Consider the following 14,575-nt stretch of genomic DNA (forward strand, 5'->3'; position numbering starts at 1 on the left):
GCAAGGTCACGGCCTGGGCCCTGCGCATACTCCCCTGTTGGGCCTGTCCGTGCCTGGGGGATCCCTCGACCTCTGGGGGCTGAACGTGCAGCCCAAGCCAGCAACGCGTGAGGGGGCTGCGGGACACCGAGCCCCGGCGAGGGGCAGGGAAGACGGGGCTCCCCGCGCTTCAACGCTCCCAACACAGTGCCCCCACGCAGAGCCCGGTGAGCTGCTCCTGCAGCGCCGGGGATGCAGGAGCACAGGGCCGGAAGGGCCCCCGGTGCTGCAGGCTCCTTGCACCCCCAGAGGCATGTGCCCAGCCCCACTGCAGGATGGGAGGCAGCACCACGCGTGGGGGCACCTCTCACGGCGCAAGGCCCAGCTCCCCACCCGCAAAGCACAAGCCTCCTTTTTGGCAGGTGCACAACGAACTCCAGGGAGCAGTGTCCCCTTCCCCCACCGCTGCCTCCCGCCTGCGTGCACAGCGCAGCGCAGGCGTCCAGGGCTGCCCTGACCCCACGACAGCCAGAGCGCGGGTCGTCTGCCTCGAGGACAGGCTGGCGGCGTGTTGTGCAAGGCAGCAGCCTCCTCCCGCCTCCCCTGCCCCGGGGCGCCTGCGAGGACCAGGCCCGTGCCCCAAGCGGCTCGCACGGCCCAGAGCGCTGGGCCCCGCACCTCCCTCCAGGGGCACGACGGCGCTCTCCTGCCCGGGGCCCGGAGCAGCAGGCCCGCGCCGTCGTCAGCGCCTTGTTGCGGTGTGGCTCTGCGGCAGCCCTGCCCTGGTGCAAGCCGGGCCGTGCGCGGCAGGGCCAAGCGCCAGCCGGGGCTGCGCCCCACAGCACCGGAGCTGCCGTCTAATGAAAGCATGTTAACAACACAGCACGAGGGACCCCGTCAAATAAGCAGGCAAGACTCAGTCCAGGCGACAAGGAAATCGTTTATTTCCAGGTCCTAGAAAGACCTTGAAAAAGAGGAACAAAGGCAAGGAAATCACCTCCCGGGTCTGTCTGGGCAGAGCGCAGCCCCGACCCCCTGCCCGCGCCTTCCCTCCGCCGTGGCAGGTGCTGGCGGTGGCAAGGGAGCGACCCCCCCACCCGGCGCCCCGATGCCCTGGGACCTGTCCCAGGGAGCCGCCGAGCTGGGCGGCACCAGGCACCGCTGTATGCGCCAGCGGCCGGAGGGAAGGGGCTGGGCTGGGAGCCAGCGCGGGCAGGGGGACACGCACCCCGCTCGCTAGACTGCCCCTGCCACCGCGCTCGGCCCTCTGCGAGGAAGGCCGGCTCAGAGGGCAGGCGGGGAGGCCTGGGGCAAAGCACGGAGAAGTTCCTGAGGAAAGAGAGGGCTTTCCCTGCCAGGGCTCGGGGCGCTGAGCACATGCGGAGGGAACGGGACAGGAGCCTGCCTACGTACAGCCCCTTCCACCGACGGCGGGTAGAGATTGCAGGGAAAGACCCTCAAGGCATGGCGACCAGGGCACAGATGCCAGGACAAGGGCTGCGCCTGCGTCCCACGGCCACGGCCACGTGGGGCCGAGTGAGATCACGAGAGGAGCTGCTCTCCTCCGCGGGGCAGAGCCCCGGGCACTTGCTGGGACCGCAAAGATGTGGCAGCCTGGGGTGGCTGCAGCGGGGACCTCTGCACCCCGCTTCGGCATGCGTCTCGCCCCCTGGCACCATAGCAAGTGCTCGGGGCAGCAGGCTGGGCCCTCGTGCAGCCGGGGAGCAGAGCTCAGCCCATGCACACTCACGAGGGCTGACTAGCCCTGGGCAGGAGGTGCCCATCCCAGCACGCCCTTCACCCAGCCCCGCGGGAACACAGGACAGGGCACGGGCCTGCAGCATCGCCCGCCCTGCAGGCACAGCTCACCTGGGGCCCGGGCTCTCTAGAGCCGTCTACTGTGCCTGCTCGCTCCCACCCTCACAAGCCCATCCTGCCAGCAGCTCCCCGGGGCCTGTGGGACATCACCCCTAAGCGCATCTGGGGACCTGCAGGGCTCCGAGCGCTGCAAGTGTCCCTGACCTCTTGCACTGTGACACCCCTGTTACCTCCGGGCACCAGCCAGGTCCTGCAAGGGCTGGAAAGAGATTTCTGCTTACGCTCGCCCGGGCAGATGCGCTGGGGGTGCTGCCTGCACAGGAGCACCGGATGGCACCGCAGGTGGGGATGGGAGAGGCTTGCCTGCGCTCCGAGCTGGTACAGACAAGCCTCTGCCTGGATGCTGGGCTGGCGTCTCATTTGTGGGGTCCCAGCTAGGCTGGGATCTGCTCCCCCTGCACCAGGGGCCACGGGTCTCCTGCTGAGCCTCCCTGATCCGTGCCTTGCCACGCGCCCACAGCACACGGCCTCTGCCACGCTCTGCTCTGCAGCACAGGCATGAGCAGCCTCCCCAGGACTGGGGTGCTCTGGCCCGCTAGTGCTGTGGGGCTTCATGTGGGGCTGCCCAGGTAAGATGCACCATCCTGGGACATCGGGCTGGCAGCTTCCACCCCCTGCTTTGGCACCAGCCTACAGCTCCCAGCAGCACAGGGTCATGAGCCCCATCCCCTCTGAGCAGCATCTGCCTCACAGACACCAGCCCAGGCACCGTGCTTTTATTCACCCCAGGGCCCGGCCCCACAAGACTCGCCCTTGCCCATGGTCAGGTCCTGCAGGAGCAGTGTGCTGGTGCCAGCCACGCACCACCACGTGCCCACCGTGTCAGGACTGCGCGTGCACATTCACCCCATGGCTCTGCCCCCTTCGGCTCCTGCCACGAGAGGGGGCTCAGGGCAGGAGCCGGCTCTGTCGAGCTGCAGCTGCGCCCCTGCTGCGGTGACAGCGCAGGGTGATGGCACCTCCAGGCCCCAGCCTGCAGTGCAGGGCAACGGGCTGAGAGGGACGATGGTTTGAGCACAGCTCTCTGCAACAACTGGCAACAACGGGGCAGGAAACTTGTAGCAACAAGGGCAAAATCTGCAAGGAGCGAGGCCTCCTTTGAACAGCAGCCGCCTGCGTGGCCCTAACCTTGGACAGGCGTCCAGCACGGGGCCCACGTCCCGGCAAACACGCTGGGGACGTGGGCAGCCAGGACCGCAGACATGGCTCCCCGGACCCCCGCCCGCACCGGAGGGACAGAAAGAAAGGAGAGGAGTCGGGGAGGGGGAGGAAAGGCGGGGGGGGGGGACAGAACAGGAGTTAAAAGCTGGCTTCTCTCTGTGAGGAAAGCTCTTAAAAAAATCAAAGCACTTCAAATGCTCTGAATCAAGTGACAAAAACAATTTAGACAACAAAAGGCTCCCGTTTCTCTCTTCCTTCCCTTGCCCAGGCTCATTGAACAGATCTATTTAAATGATAATTTGTGGGGGGGAAGCCCCCTCTGAGCTCTCTTGAATTAGATTTTCCCTTTCTTAAATTAATGTGTAGTGCTTTAATGGAGATTGTTATTAAAGAGATTATGATGGCGACAGCGGCTCTGCTGGGCACTTCAGCCTCCTTACGCGTGTGCGCCGGAGCCTCCGAAACGAGGCGGTAACAAAGCACATCACATCCCCGGCGCTGCCCCGTCCAGAGTCGGCTGCGCCGCCTCGGCTTCCCGGTGCCGCGGCCGGGCCCCGCGCTCCGGCTGGCACATCGTCCGCCGGAGCCTGCGCCCGCAGCAGCCCCCAGGTCCGGGGGCGCTCCTGGTCTCGGTGCGGCTGGGCTGTCCGGCGTGGCTAGGACTCCTCACCCTCCTCCTCGCCCCGGTGCCCGGCGTAGAGCGTGGCCAGCTGCCGGAAGCGCGGCCCCCAGCTGCCCAGGTAGGAGAAGTCCTGCTCCGAGCTGGTGGACCAGGTGTTGATGGAGCTCAGGGACGGGACGGGCGAGTCCGCGCCCTCAAAGGCGTAGGTCTGGAAGGAGTCGTAGGGCGGCACCGACGGGTCTTCATCCGCCTGCTCCACCTTCTTGCTGATGTAGTCTCTGAACATGGAGAAGTCCAGGTCCGGGCTCTGGACCCACTGCGGGAGGGCGTGCAGCTCAGAGGCCAGGCTGCTGCTCAGGCCACCGTCGCCCGTGCCACCCCCACCGTCCCCGCCCTTGATCTCGCTGAAGTCGTAGAGGCTGCGCAGGGCCGACATGTCATAGGCCTCGGTGTCCTGCTCCCCGCCCCCCTCATCATTGTACTTGATGACATTGTCCCTCATGTCCTCGTCCTCCTCTGATGCCAGGTGGCTCTTGTGATGTCGCTTCAGGGTGAGGATCAGCAGGACCAGCACTGAGGAGGGAGACAGCAGTCAGCACCGGGGGCTGTGGTCCTGCCTCGCTGCCCCAGAGCTGGCCGGAGGGAGGGGGCCGAGCATGCAACCTTCCTCCCTGGCAGCCACCACCGACTGGCGGGGGCGTCCCGGGCAGGTGGCTGCGTTCCCCCAGCTGCCCAGGCACCCCAAGCCGTGCTGCAGGAGGGAGAGCAGGAGGCAGGGATGGGGGCACGGACAGATGGGTGGACTGGCGGGTTGTAGGGGCACAAGGATGGAAGGGGACACGGGGCAGCAGCCACGTGGCGAGAGGGAGCAGGTGGGGCGGACGCCTGCTGGTTTATCGCCTGTTGGTGCTGCCGGCCCCGAGCACCGAGGCCAGGGGGTCCGCTTGTGGGAAAGGGGGCAGAAGAGCGATTGTACTGCGCAGGGCAATGAGACCGCGGCAGGGAAGCGCCAGGCTCCACGTGCTCCGGGCAGGCGTGCACTTGCCACGCTGGGGAGGACACTGCAGGAGGCTGTAGCCCTACACCCCGCTGGGAACACGAGCAGGAGCCCCCAGGAGCATCCCAATGCGCTCAGACCTCTGCCTGCAGAAAGATGCCAGACCCGACTCCCGCTGGGCCCGGGCAGCACAGGCGCCGCGGCAGGCTGCGAGCGCAGGGTGGGGGCCAAGGGAACGGGCGGGTGGTCCCGCCAGCGACTCGCGCAGCGTTTCCTACCCGGAGCAGGGTCAGCGGGACGCTCCCACAGCAGCTGTGCCTGCGCCACTACGAGCCCTGCCCAGGCTGCTGACGCAACCGGCTCGTCTCTGCTTGCCCCGAGTGCTGGGGCACCTGGCGGTTCCCACCCCAGTCACAGGGCCCATCGCTCCGTCCTCCCACGGCAGCTTTGAGGTGCCAGCACGAGGGAGCACAGAGCAATTGCCTGACCCCAGGGGCCACCCACCTGCTGCGCTGGGGTCTGTCCATAGACCCCATCCCAGAGGACCCCCGCTTGCTTCCCGTGGAGGGTAGGCCAGCCCAGCCGGGCCCTGGGGGAACCCCATCCGACCAGAAGCGAACCAGGTGCTGGCACGTGGAAGGGGCCGCATGGCAGGAGCACCCGGCTGGGGAGCCCGAGCCGGCGGGAGGGAGGAGGTGCAGGGCAGGATGGGGCAGGAAGGGGCCAGTGCAGGGCTGGGCGACTCACCGACCAGGATGAGGATGCAGACCAGGAGGGCGATGAGGGCGCCGGGGCTCAGCGTGGCCGTCATGGCATAGGCGGTGCTGTTGCAGGACTGGATGGCGCCAGCGCTGTCACAGCCACACACCCGGATGGTCAGCGTGCCCGTGCTGCTCAGCGCTGGCGGGCCGCTGTCCACCACCAGGATGGGAAGCAGGTAGACGTCCTGCTCCTGGCGGTTGAAGCCCACTCGCTGCGTGTGCACCGCAGCCGTGTTGTCTGGGGGAGCAAGCGGAGCAGCATCAGGCCCTGCGCCGACACCTTGTGTCCCCGTCCCATGGCATCCTGGGCAGCTGCGCTTGCGCGGTGCCCATACGAGACCCACAGTGACAAACGAGCCAGGGGAGGCAGCCGGTGACTTCTCAACCCCTGCCCCCCCAGGTCACAGGGCCCCTGCCCGACTCCCCCAGGCGTGAGCTGCTCGTGCAGTCACAGGCAAACCCAAGCCTAGAACAGGGCAGCGGCCACGAACACCAGCAGCAATGGGAGTGGCGTGGACCTGGGCACAGGGGCATCCCCAGAGCAGTGGCTGCAGCCCACGCTGCAGGTCAGATGGCGGGGAGCACGGGGGCAAGGGACCCACTAGCCGTGCCACCCTGCGCGGCCCCAGACAAGCAGCCGTGCCCGGGGGTGCAGGGCCGAGAGGATTAGCAGCGGCGAGCATCAGACATGGCTCTGGCGCCGCTTGCAATCTTGACCTAATCAAATGCAGAGTGGCCTCTGCCAGCTCTGCTTGATTTGTGCTGGGCAAGCCCTTCCCTACCCATCAGCTCCTCCATGGGCAGATGCCCATTTTGACCTTGGCTGTCACGCTGTCTGCCACCCTGCAAACTGGCGCGTGGGCTGGGTGCTGTGCAGGACGCGCGACGGCCTCCCTCCAGCGTGCTGTCCCAGGGAGGTCGGGGCAGCTCAGGAAAGCCGTCAAGCAGCTGGGGATTTTAGCAGGGGGGAACATGAAGGAGTTCCTCGCTTCTCCCCTCCTCTTTGGGCATGGAGGGAGCCCCCAGGTCAACTCAGAGCAGGCAAGGCACAGGACAAGCGTTCAGCCACACAGCGCTGTGCCAAGGGCGGGCTGCGGCGGAAAAGCCTGCGCTAGACCCGGATGCAGCATGCGTACGCAGGGAGCAGATCCCCAGGTGGACGCATCACCCCACCCACTGCAGCAGGCTTTTGCCAGCGATGCCCCGTGCCCAGGCCGCAACGCCCCGGGACAGCCGCCCTGGCCCCACAGCCCTGCCAGGAGACTGGCTTCCCAAGGCAGCCACCTCCTGGGTCACGTCCACGCTTCTATGCTTTTAGCTTTTAACAAAGACATCGAGCGCCAGACGCCAGTGTATTACCCTTTCCGAACTGTTTTAGTTGGTGTCTTCTGGTGCTGGTCGTCCCTCGCTGCAGCAACATGCCGTCAGGACAACGACCAGCGGGACCCACCCCTTCGGGGGTGTTTCACCATCAGTTGCCTTCCCGCACCCCCAGTGGGGGTGCGGGGTTCACGTTCACTGCCGGCCGCCATCCACAGGCGACCCGAGGAGACTGGCGGTTCACACCGCGTTATCACGAGGACATCAAATAGTCCACAGGCCCGGTCCCTTGGCAGCACAAAGAAGCATGCACGGCCACGCAGTCACGCAGCCCCGCCAGACTCCCAGACTCATCCGCTGCAAGGTCTGCGACCAGCCGGGAGAGAAGGGTGGCCGGCTGCAGCGGGGCAGACCTGGCAGGGGGGCAGACTGCTTCTGCCTGCAGCAGACAAGGACAAGCCAGGAGACGCTGTGTATTGTTATGTTAATTGCTGGTACGCAGGTAAACCTGCTCTGGCTTGGTGCTGCTGCTCCAGCTCCCTGCAGCGTGGCAGGAAGACATAAGTAATATTAATAGCACTGTCAAGAGCATGGGGCCAGGACTCCCGCTCTGCCCAGGCACCACGCAGCAGCTGCCGGCACGTGGATGTGGTGCCGCAGGGCCAGAGATACTCACCAGGCCAGCGGCTTCCAGGGCTCTTGATCTACTGGCACGGCGCATGCACAGGCTGGCTGCATGCCTGTGAACGCAGAGCAGGGAAGGCCAGGCTGGGTAGGTCCTTCTGCTCAGCCCCCAGCTTGGGGGCCAGGCTGCGGCCCCTGATCTTTGCCAGAGAAGAGCTCCAGGCTGGAGCCGGGCCCATCTGCCAGGTAAACACCGCTGTCGCTCCATGTAAATATGTACTTAGCACCAGTGCTGGTGCTCTGGAAGCGCAGCGCGCTGCCAGCTCCCGGTCTGCTCCGGCTCCGGCCAGACGGGGGGGCGGCTGCAGCGCGCCCTGGTCTCGCAGCCCTATTTCTCAGATCAAACACAGAAGCCAGGAGCTCCCAAGGAGGAAGGGGCTCGCTGCGTGCCCATGAAGCCAAGGTCGGAGCAGCCCACAACAGATGCAAGTTCAGCAGTCGGGCAGCTTGGCTGCGCTCTGGGCCAGGCTGCGGAGTATCGGGGACGCACGCTATGGCCCATCTCTGCCCAGCGAATGTTAGCAAGTGCAATGCCAGGTGGTGATGCCCCCCAAAAGGCTGGCAGTGCTCAGCTTCCCTCGGGATGCTCAGATCACACCTCTGACCCCGCTGCTGCCTGGGGCTTCCTTCCCAGCCTGGGGCTTGCACCCCCCGGCCCCTGCCTCTCCATCACCCCACGCGGGGTCTCCTTGCTCAGGGGAACTACGCTGTGGCTGGTTGCTGCCAGCGTCATGCCGATCCTGCCCAGACCATGTTGCCTTCCCAGCCTGCAGCTTTTTCACTCAGCCTCTCGCTGGGGCCTGTCCCTGTCCCTGCCTGCGTGGGTGCTCCTCCCAGCCTGTAGCAAGGGTCAAACTCAGGCTGCCTCTGCCCCTCATGAGGCTCACAAGCCCCAGCACCTGGCTGCTTTCCTTGCCCTCTTGCCCTGCAGCCTCACTCCCCATTCACCGCTGTGGGGCCCCAGCCTCCAGCATCTCACGGAGCAGCAGGTGCCAGTCCCTCATTATCCCCTGCCCACGTCTCCAGATGAACCAAGCGGGATGCCCTGCGTCCCCAGAGCCAGAGCAGAGCCCGAGCTGTGCAAGCGGCACCGAGCAGGGAGTGCGGGAACGGAGTCCCCCTGCAACAATGCCCAGGTCCCCGCGTGGGGCAACGCGGCAGCTCAGCCTCCCCCCATCCTTCTGTGCACAGACCGAGCTATAAAACTCTTTTCCATAACTCAAAATCGACAAGAGCAAGAAGAGGGAAGCAGATGAGAGCAATCAAACCTCAGGGCTAGATTCTCGTATCTGAGCCCTCTCCCGTGCTCCCAGGGCCAGAGTCAGCATCTGTCTCCCTTCCTCCAGCAGATGCGCACAGCTTCCGCCTCCCGGGGCGCGCACTTCGCACCGCGCACCCCTCCGCTCGCGGGAGCTGTAGCGCAGCAGCAGCTCCCCTGCCCAAGAGGCCTCTCTGGAAGGGGCGAGACTCCCTCCGTGCTGGGCTCAGGTGGGTGAAGGAACTCAACCGCTTGCATTGAACGTCCCTTTCACCCACAGGTCTCAGGGACATGGGCAGCCTTGGTCTGCCCCGGCGAAGACTCGGGGCTCTTCCCGCTCCGTGCCAGACCTGCCACGGTGTCTGGCACAGCGGGGAGAAGAGGCTCCGGTGCAGCTGGAGTATCGGCTTCCTTGTCCTCCGGCGCTGCACGGATCCTGGTGTTGAACTGTCAAGCTTTCCAAGCCTGCCAGCGCCCACCACGCGGCTCTTAATGAGACCTTCAGAGAGTTCAGACATCTGCTCGTCGAGCCCCGAGCTGCGGAGTCGGTGGCCTCCATGCGTCACTCCACATTATCTCCCGGCCGGTTCCCCCCGCGCTCCCTTCTAGTGCACTTAGTGTTTCCTGGAGAACATGATTCTGGGCCTTAATTGCCTCAAATGCTTCTTTAATTGATTTGCTTGCGACAGGAAGACCCAGCCCGGAGGCATGACCAGAGCCCCAGGAAGGCCAACGCGTCTGGGCAGACCTGGGGGAAGGCGGCTCCTCGCAGCCGTGGCATTTGCCAGCTGGGCGCACACGCTCGGCCCTTGCTGCTTACAGCATTTAACCTGCCCTGCTGCAGGCAGGTCTGTAGGTGCAGCTTCCCCGCTGTGACGCTGATGCTAGGGTGGGAAGGAGAGGCCGGGGGCTCTGCCACGGGGAGCCCGGCAGGACAAACATCATTTAACATTCCCAGCTGATTGGGGGGGCTGGAGGCGAGCAACGAGATGAAGGAGCAGAAGCAAAGCTGGTACCAAGTGCCAGATTAGCTCAGTCCTGACATGCAGCAATCAAGGCGCCAAGGGGCCTGGGCCCTTCACTCACGCAGCAAGGCCGGGCAGGTGCAGCGGGGCACCCAGCCTCGGGGCAGGCAGCATCCAGCTGGCCCCAGCCTTCCCCTACTCCTTCCTGACCTGGAGCAGGGTCTGTGATCCTGTGAGCACCAGAGCAAGGCCAGGTCCTTTGTAGTACCAGCGCGTGCATGCGGCTGGGGAAGAGACCAGCAGGACTAGCTGCATCAGCGCTCTGTGGGAAAGACCGTCATTGCTCCGGGTTCGTACAGCCCAGAGCACCGTGGGACCCTGCAAGCACACGGGCGTGTTCCCAGGAGAGCTGCCACTGTCAGGTGCTCCAACCACGAAGGACAGCCGCCACACTGGGGCCACATCTTGTGGCACGGGGCTGCTCACACTGTGCAGACCAGGCCACGCTGTCGGGAGCTGGTGCCTGCAGGGAGCCGCCACTGACCCCTCCTGAACTGAGCACAGGGGATGCCTCTTCCTCTGCTCTGGGATCAGTACCATGGCAGGATGGGGTCCTTGCCAGCTGTCCTGGGGTGGGCAGGCCGCCACCCCATGCTCTGTGCTCGGCGTGTGCTGGGATGGGGGCGGCGACGGAAATAGGACCCTGAACAGAGCGCAGGAGGGACTCCAGCTCTCCGGCACGGCTCTCCAGGGGTCCTCACGGCAGGCAGGGTTGGCACAGACCTGCCCGGGATGCTGCCAGGCCCCTCCAGCTCAGCCCATCTGCACTGCCTGCAGGGCTAGGGCCAGATCCGGGCCATTCCTGTCCGAGCACAATTCCTTCCTGCTTCAGAGCCTGCTGCCCTCCCGGGTGCCTCCATGCTCTGCCAAGTGCCCTGCCAGCCCCACGTGTGTCCCGGTCCTGCCCTGCACAGCTGCTGGGGTGGCCAGCGTGCGGTCATGCACAGCTAACGGGGCTCGCAGCACTCGTGCATGTCCCGGTCCTGCCCTTCAAGGCTGCCTCTGGTCTGCTGGTGCCAGGGATGACCGGCGCGTGGCCACGCGCAGCCAATGGGGCACTTGGAGCACGTGAGCAAACAGCATGTGAGCGAACATCATCCATGTAATGCTCCACTGACCGCCACCACCCCACCATCCGCTCCGCGCCAGGCTCCCTCTGCCTCCGCCGGCACCTCTGCGCCAGGCCTGACGCTCCACAGAGACCGAGAGGTGCTCGCGGCTCTGGAGAGGATGCTGGCCCCTGTCACACTGCGGGGATGAGTTACACGCCTGATGTTGCTTTTTCTTGCCTAACAGGAAGTGCGAGAGGTGGGTGCAAAGGGAGCAAGCAGGACTGGAGCGTGCTTGGAGAGCCCATCTGTGCCGACATCCATCAGTGCCACTCCTTGGCTGCAGAAGCAATATTTATAAATCACGTTTCAAAACTGGCTACAAATTTGTACAGAGAAACAGATGGGCTGGTGGTAGCAGTTTGTCACCACTGATATTTATATAGAGAGGGAGCAGAGGGTGCAAGAGGGGGCGAGCACGGAAGAGGGACCAGCAGTGCTGGGGGAGGAGAAGCGGCTGCAGCAAGGGGAGGGACCTGTACGGGCAGCCTGGGGAAGGGCATGGGACAAAGCAGCAGGGTCGGGCTGGGAAAGCACCCTCCTCGCACGGTGGCCCGGAGCCGAGCACACAGCGCAACCACAGGATGGCTTGGCCAGTTTGCAGCCGAGGTGGTGCAGCGCGTTGTAGGCGATGCTCAGTGTGGTGACACAAGACACATCTCGGGACCCCGTGGCATGGAAGACGACTGTCCACAGCAGAGCCAGTCTTTCCTGGGTGCAGTGGGGGCTGCGCGTGAGCCCAGGGGTGGCCTGCACCCTGGGACTGAACATCGTGGTTTGGGGCCTGCCGCAGGAGAAGCCCCAAGCTGGATGTGGGGCAGCAACACCCCAGCTGGCATGTGCCGAGCCACGTGCGTAATGCAGCCACGGGCAGGGGGGAGCTGGGGCCAGGGGCAGCCCAGAGCAGGCAGCAGGACCAGGCCGGTAAGACATGGCAAGAATCCCAACTTCAGCCTGAGGATCCCAGGATCGGTCATGCCATACCTGTAAACCCACATCCCTTCCTTGCCTGGAGGCTGGGGACAAGGAGGGAGGACAGAGAGGGGTGAGGGCACAAGGGGGTCTGGCCGCAGCGGGGATGGGAGCTGGCAGGCACTGACCTGCCCCTGCACTTGGTTCTGTCCCATGACAGAGGAACCAGGGCCCTCCGCCCAAGGTCCTGCATTAGGCCCGGCAAGAGGCAGTGCATCTGGAGCCGTCTACGTGGCCTGCCTGCACCGCGGGGGCAGTGCGTAGCGAGTGCCCCATGGGCTGCTTGTCCCGTTTGTTGGTTTAGAGGCTGAGATGCAGGGCGATCAAACTGCTGCTGCAGGGCATGCGGGGATGGCCTGCAGGCAGACGGCTTCCCCAGCAGCGCGGAGCCAGGGTTCCTGCCCCGAAGCGCTGAGCACAGCCGTGGCCAGCACCACGTGTGAGCACAGACCAAACGGAGCCACAGCCAACGAGGGCAGAGACTCCCCCTGCCCTGTGCGGCAAAGCTGGCAGGGCAGAGGTGCCAGGAGCCTGGGCAGCATGCGACACGGACCCCCAGCTCTCTAGGCAGGACAGAGGGGTAACAGGGTTGCTTAGCCACGGAGCTAAGCATCTGTCCCCGCATGGGAGGTGCAAGGTGCAGCCTGTAGCTGCCAGGTGCGATTGCTGCCCGTGAGCTCGAGCTCCTGCCCCAGGGCCCAGCCCCTGCCAGAGCTGGCAGCTCTGATGGGGGTGGCTGCTCGTGCCCCCTCCCTCCCTGCCGGCTCTGGGTCGCAAGAAGGGGAGGAGAGCCGCGAGGACTCACCCTGCACGTCCAGCAGTGAGAAGTGGCGGTTGTTGGTGGCTTCCGGCACCAGTGTGAAGTAGAAGCGATGGCCGCTCTGTGGCTCGTCCCGGTCCACAACACTGATCGTCTGAATCAGCTGCAGGGAGAAAGCAGAGGCTGGAGCTTTCTCCTGGATCCCTTCACAAAGAGCCAGGCCTCATCACACCATGGGAAAGGCACACGCGTGGCAGGAGACGGCCGTGCACCCAGCCTGGCTGCTTGGGCACTTGCACTACCCTGCTCCACAGCAGCCACCGCTGGGGAAGGCCCAGCCAAGCGGTGCTGCAGCCCCACACCACGGGTGGCCCCAGAGGGTCTAGTATGGAGCCATGAATGGTGCTAAGCAGTCGCTCCGCAAGGATGAAGCCCCTTCCCGAGTAGAGCACGAGCAGCCGCGAGGATGCACCCACCCCGTGCCACGGGGAGCCGCTTGGGACAGCCCTACCTGGCCAGGCTTGGCGTCCTCACACACCGCGGCCTCATACGGGGTGGCCAGCTCGGGCGGGTTGTCGTTCACGTCCAGGATGCGGATACGGAGAGATGCTCTGGACACCTGGGAGTGGTTGTCTGAAACAAACAGAAGGGCACAGGGCTGCAGTGGCCTTGTCCCCGGATGGCAGCAGGGAGCTGAGGCCAGGCTCACACCCGGTCCTTGCTAACCAGAGCACCAACCCCCGGGTTTCCAGGCCCAAGCCAGGGGAGCCGCGCATGCACTGGGCCCCGGCAGGCACCTCGCACGGGGTCCCGAAGCACCCGACTGCAGCTGGGCCCGGGGGGCAGGACACAGGTCCTGGCAGAGGTGTTTTTTGGTGCTGATGCCCCCAAGTTGTGGCTCAGAGGAGCTGGAAGGCCCCGAGGCTGTGGTGCCTCCAACAGCATCAGCACAGAAACCCCCGGTGACTTTTGCTCCTCCTGCACGAAGCGTCACCTCCGCCGCGTCCGACGCTGCTCGAGCTGCCCGGCTCCTGCCCAGCCCCTGCCTCAGCCTGGTGGCACGGAGCGTGGCGCTGCCGGGTGCGGGGTGGCACTGCAGCCCAGAGCAGCTCGCAGCTACAGGGGTGCTGAGCCGGGGGAGGCAGGGAAAGGCTTTCCAGCCTCGGCCCCAGCCCAGCCGTGCCCCCAAGCTCGCTCACCAATCAGGAGGGTCATGGGCCACCCCAGGCACCCATAAAGACTTTGCCATGGCCACGTGGGGAATTCCCAGCTCGTGACACCCAGCAGGAAGACCTCCCAGGTCTGCCGCCATGGGCCGTGGCTCCAGCCTGCCTGAGATAGCCTCCGCGGGGCCAGGCCTTGGCACGGCTGTGCCCTTGCCAGGGTGGAGACGCCTGCTGGGGAGGGTGCAGCTGCGGCTCTGCCCGTCCTCCCCGGGTTTGGCTGTGGCAGCCCGGCTCCGGCTCCGCGCCACAGGCGCTGGTGCCACCGCCCTGTGCTATCGGTTGCCCCACCACTCCCCCACCGCGGCGCTTGCCTGCTCCTGTCCCCGCTCCTGGCTGCACCCCCGTGCATGGCCTGACTCAGCCCAGTGGCCTGTGACGACCACGGCTCCAGGCACAGGCTGTGCCTAGCCACGAGCCGTGCCAGCTCTCTGTGTGCAGGACACGGCGCCGTGCCCACGGGCCCCTGCTCTGAAAGCAGGCTGAGCACTGCTGGCGCAATCCAAATCCCGCAGGAGGGCCTCCTGCTTTCTGAAGCGCCTCGTGCTTCAGAAATGAAAAATCCCTCGTTCTCTGGCTCCTTTGTTCTGCCCGCAGGTTACGGCCTGGCGAGGCCAGGGCGGGAGGGAGCCGCATCTCCTCTCCTTGCAACAGGAGCCGGCTGCCTGCTGGTAAAATTAGCGCTGGTCTGAGAGGGGCAGAGCAGCGTTCGCACAGCACGGTAATGAGCTGGGAGCCCAAACCCTTCCCCAGAGCCCCCCAGAGCCCCAGCTGACGGTGTGGGGATGAGATGGGTGTTTTGGGGGAGGAGGAGTCGTGACTCAGA

The 14,575-nt window shown here is 65.5% G+C and overlaps 1 protein-coding gene across 2 annotated transcripts in view; it reads right to left on the reverse strand.

The window, feature by feature from the left end:
- Positions 1–676: 676 nt before the first annotated feature.
- CDH22 (cadherin 22) overlaps positions 677–14,575 on the reverse strand; it is a 70,417-nt gene continuing 56,518 nt past the window's right edge. For both annotated transcript variants that reach the window (XM_090020661.1, XM_090020662.1), the window contains exons 10-13: positions 13,038–13,159; positions 12,572–12,689; positions 5,385–5,636; positions 677–4,213 (exon numbers count right to left, since the gene is read on the reverse strand). In XM_090020661.1, coding sequence (XP_089876787.1) covers positions 3,675–4,213; positions 5,385–5,636; positions 12,572–12,689; positions 13,038–13,159 — 1,031 coding nt within the window. In that variant the 3' untranslated portion in view covers positions 677–3,674. The remainder of the gene's footprint in view (positions 4,214–5,384; positions 5,637–12,571; positions 12,690–13,037; positions 13,160–14,575) is intronic.

Source organism: Crocodylus siamensis, chromosome 10 (assembly GCF_052110815.1).
Source record: "Crocodylus siamensis isolate JL-2025a chromosome 10, ASM5211081v1, whole genome shotgun sequence".
Lineage (NCBI taxonomy): Eukaryota > Metazoa > Chordata > Crocodylia > Crocodylidae > Crocodylus > Crocodylus siamensis.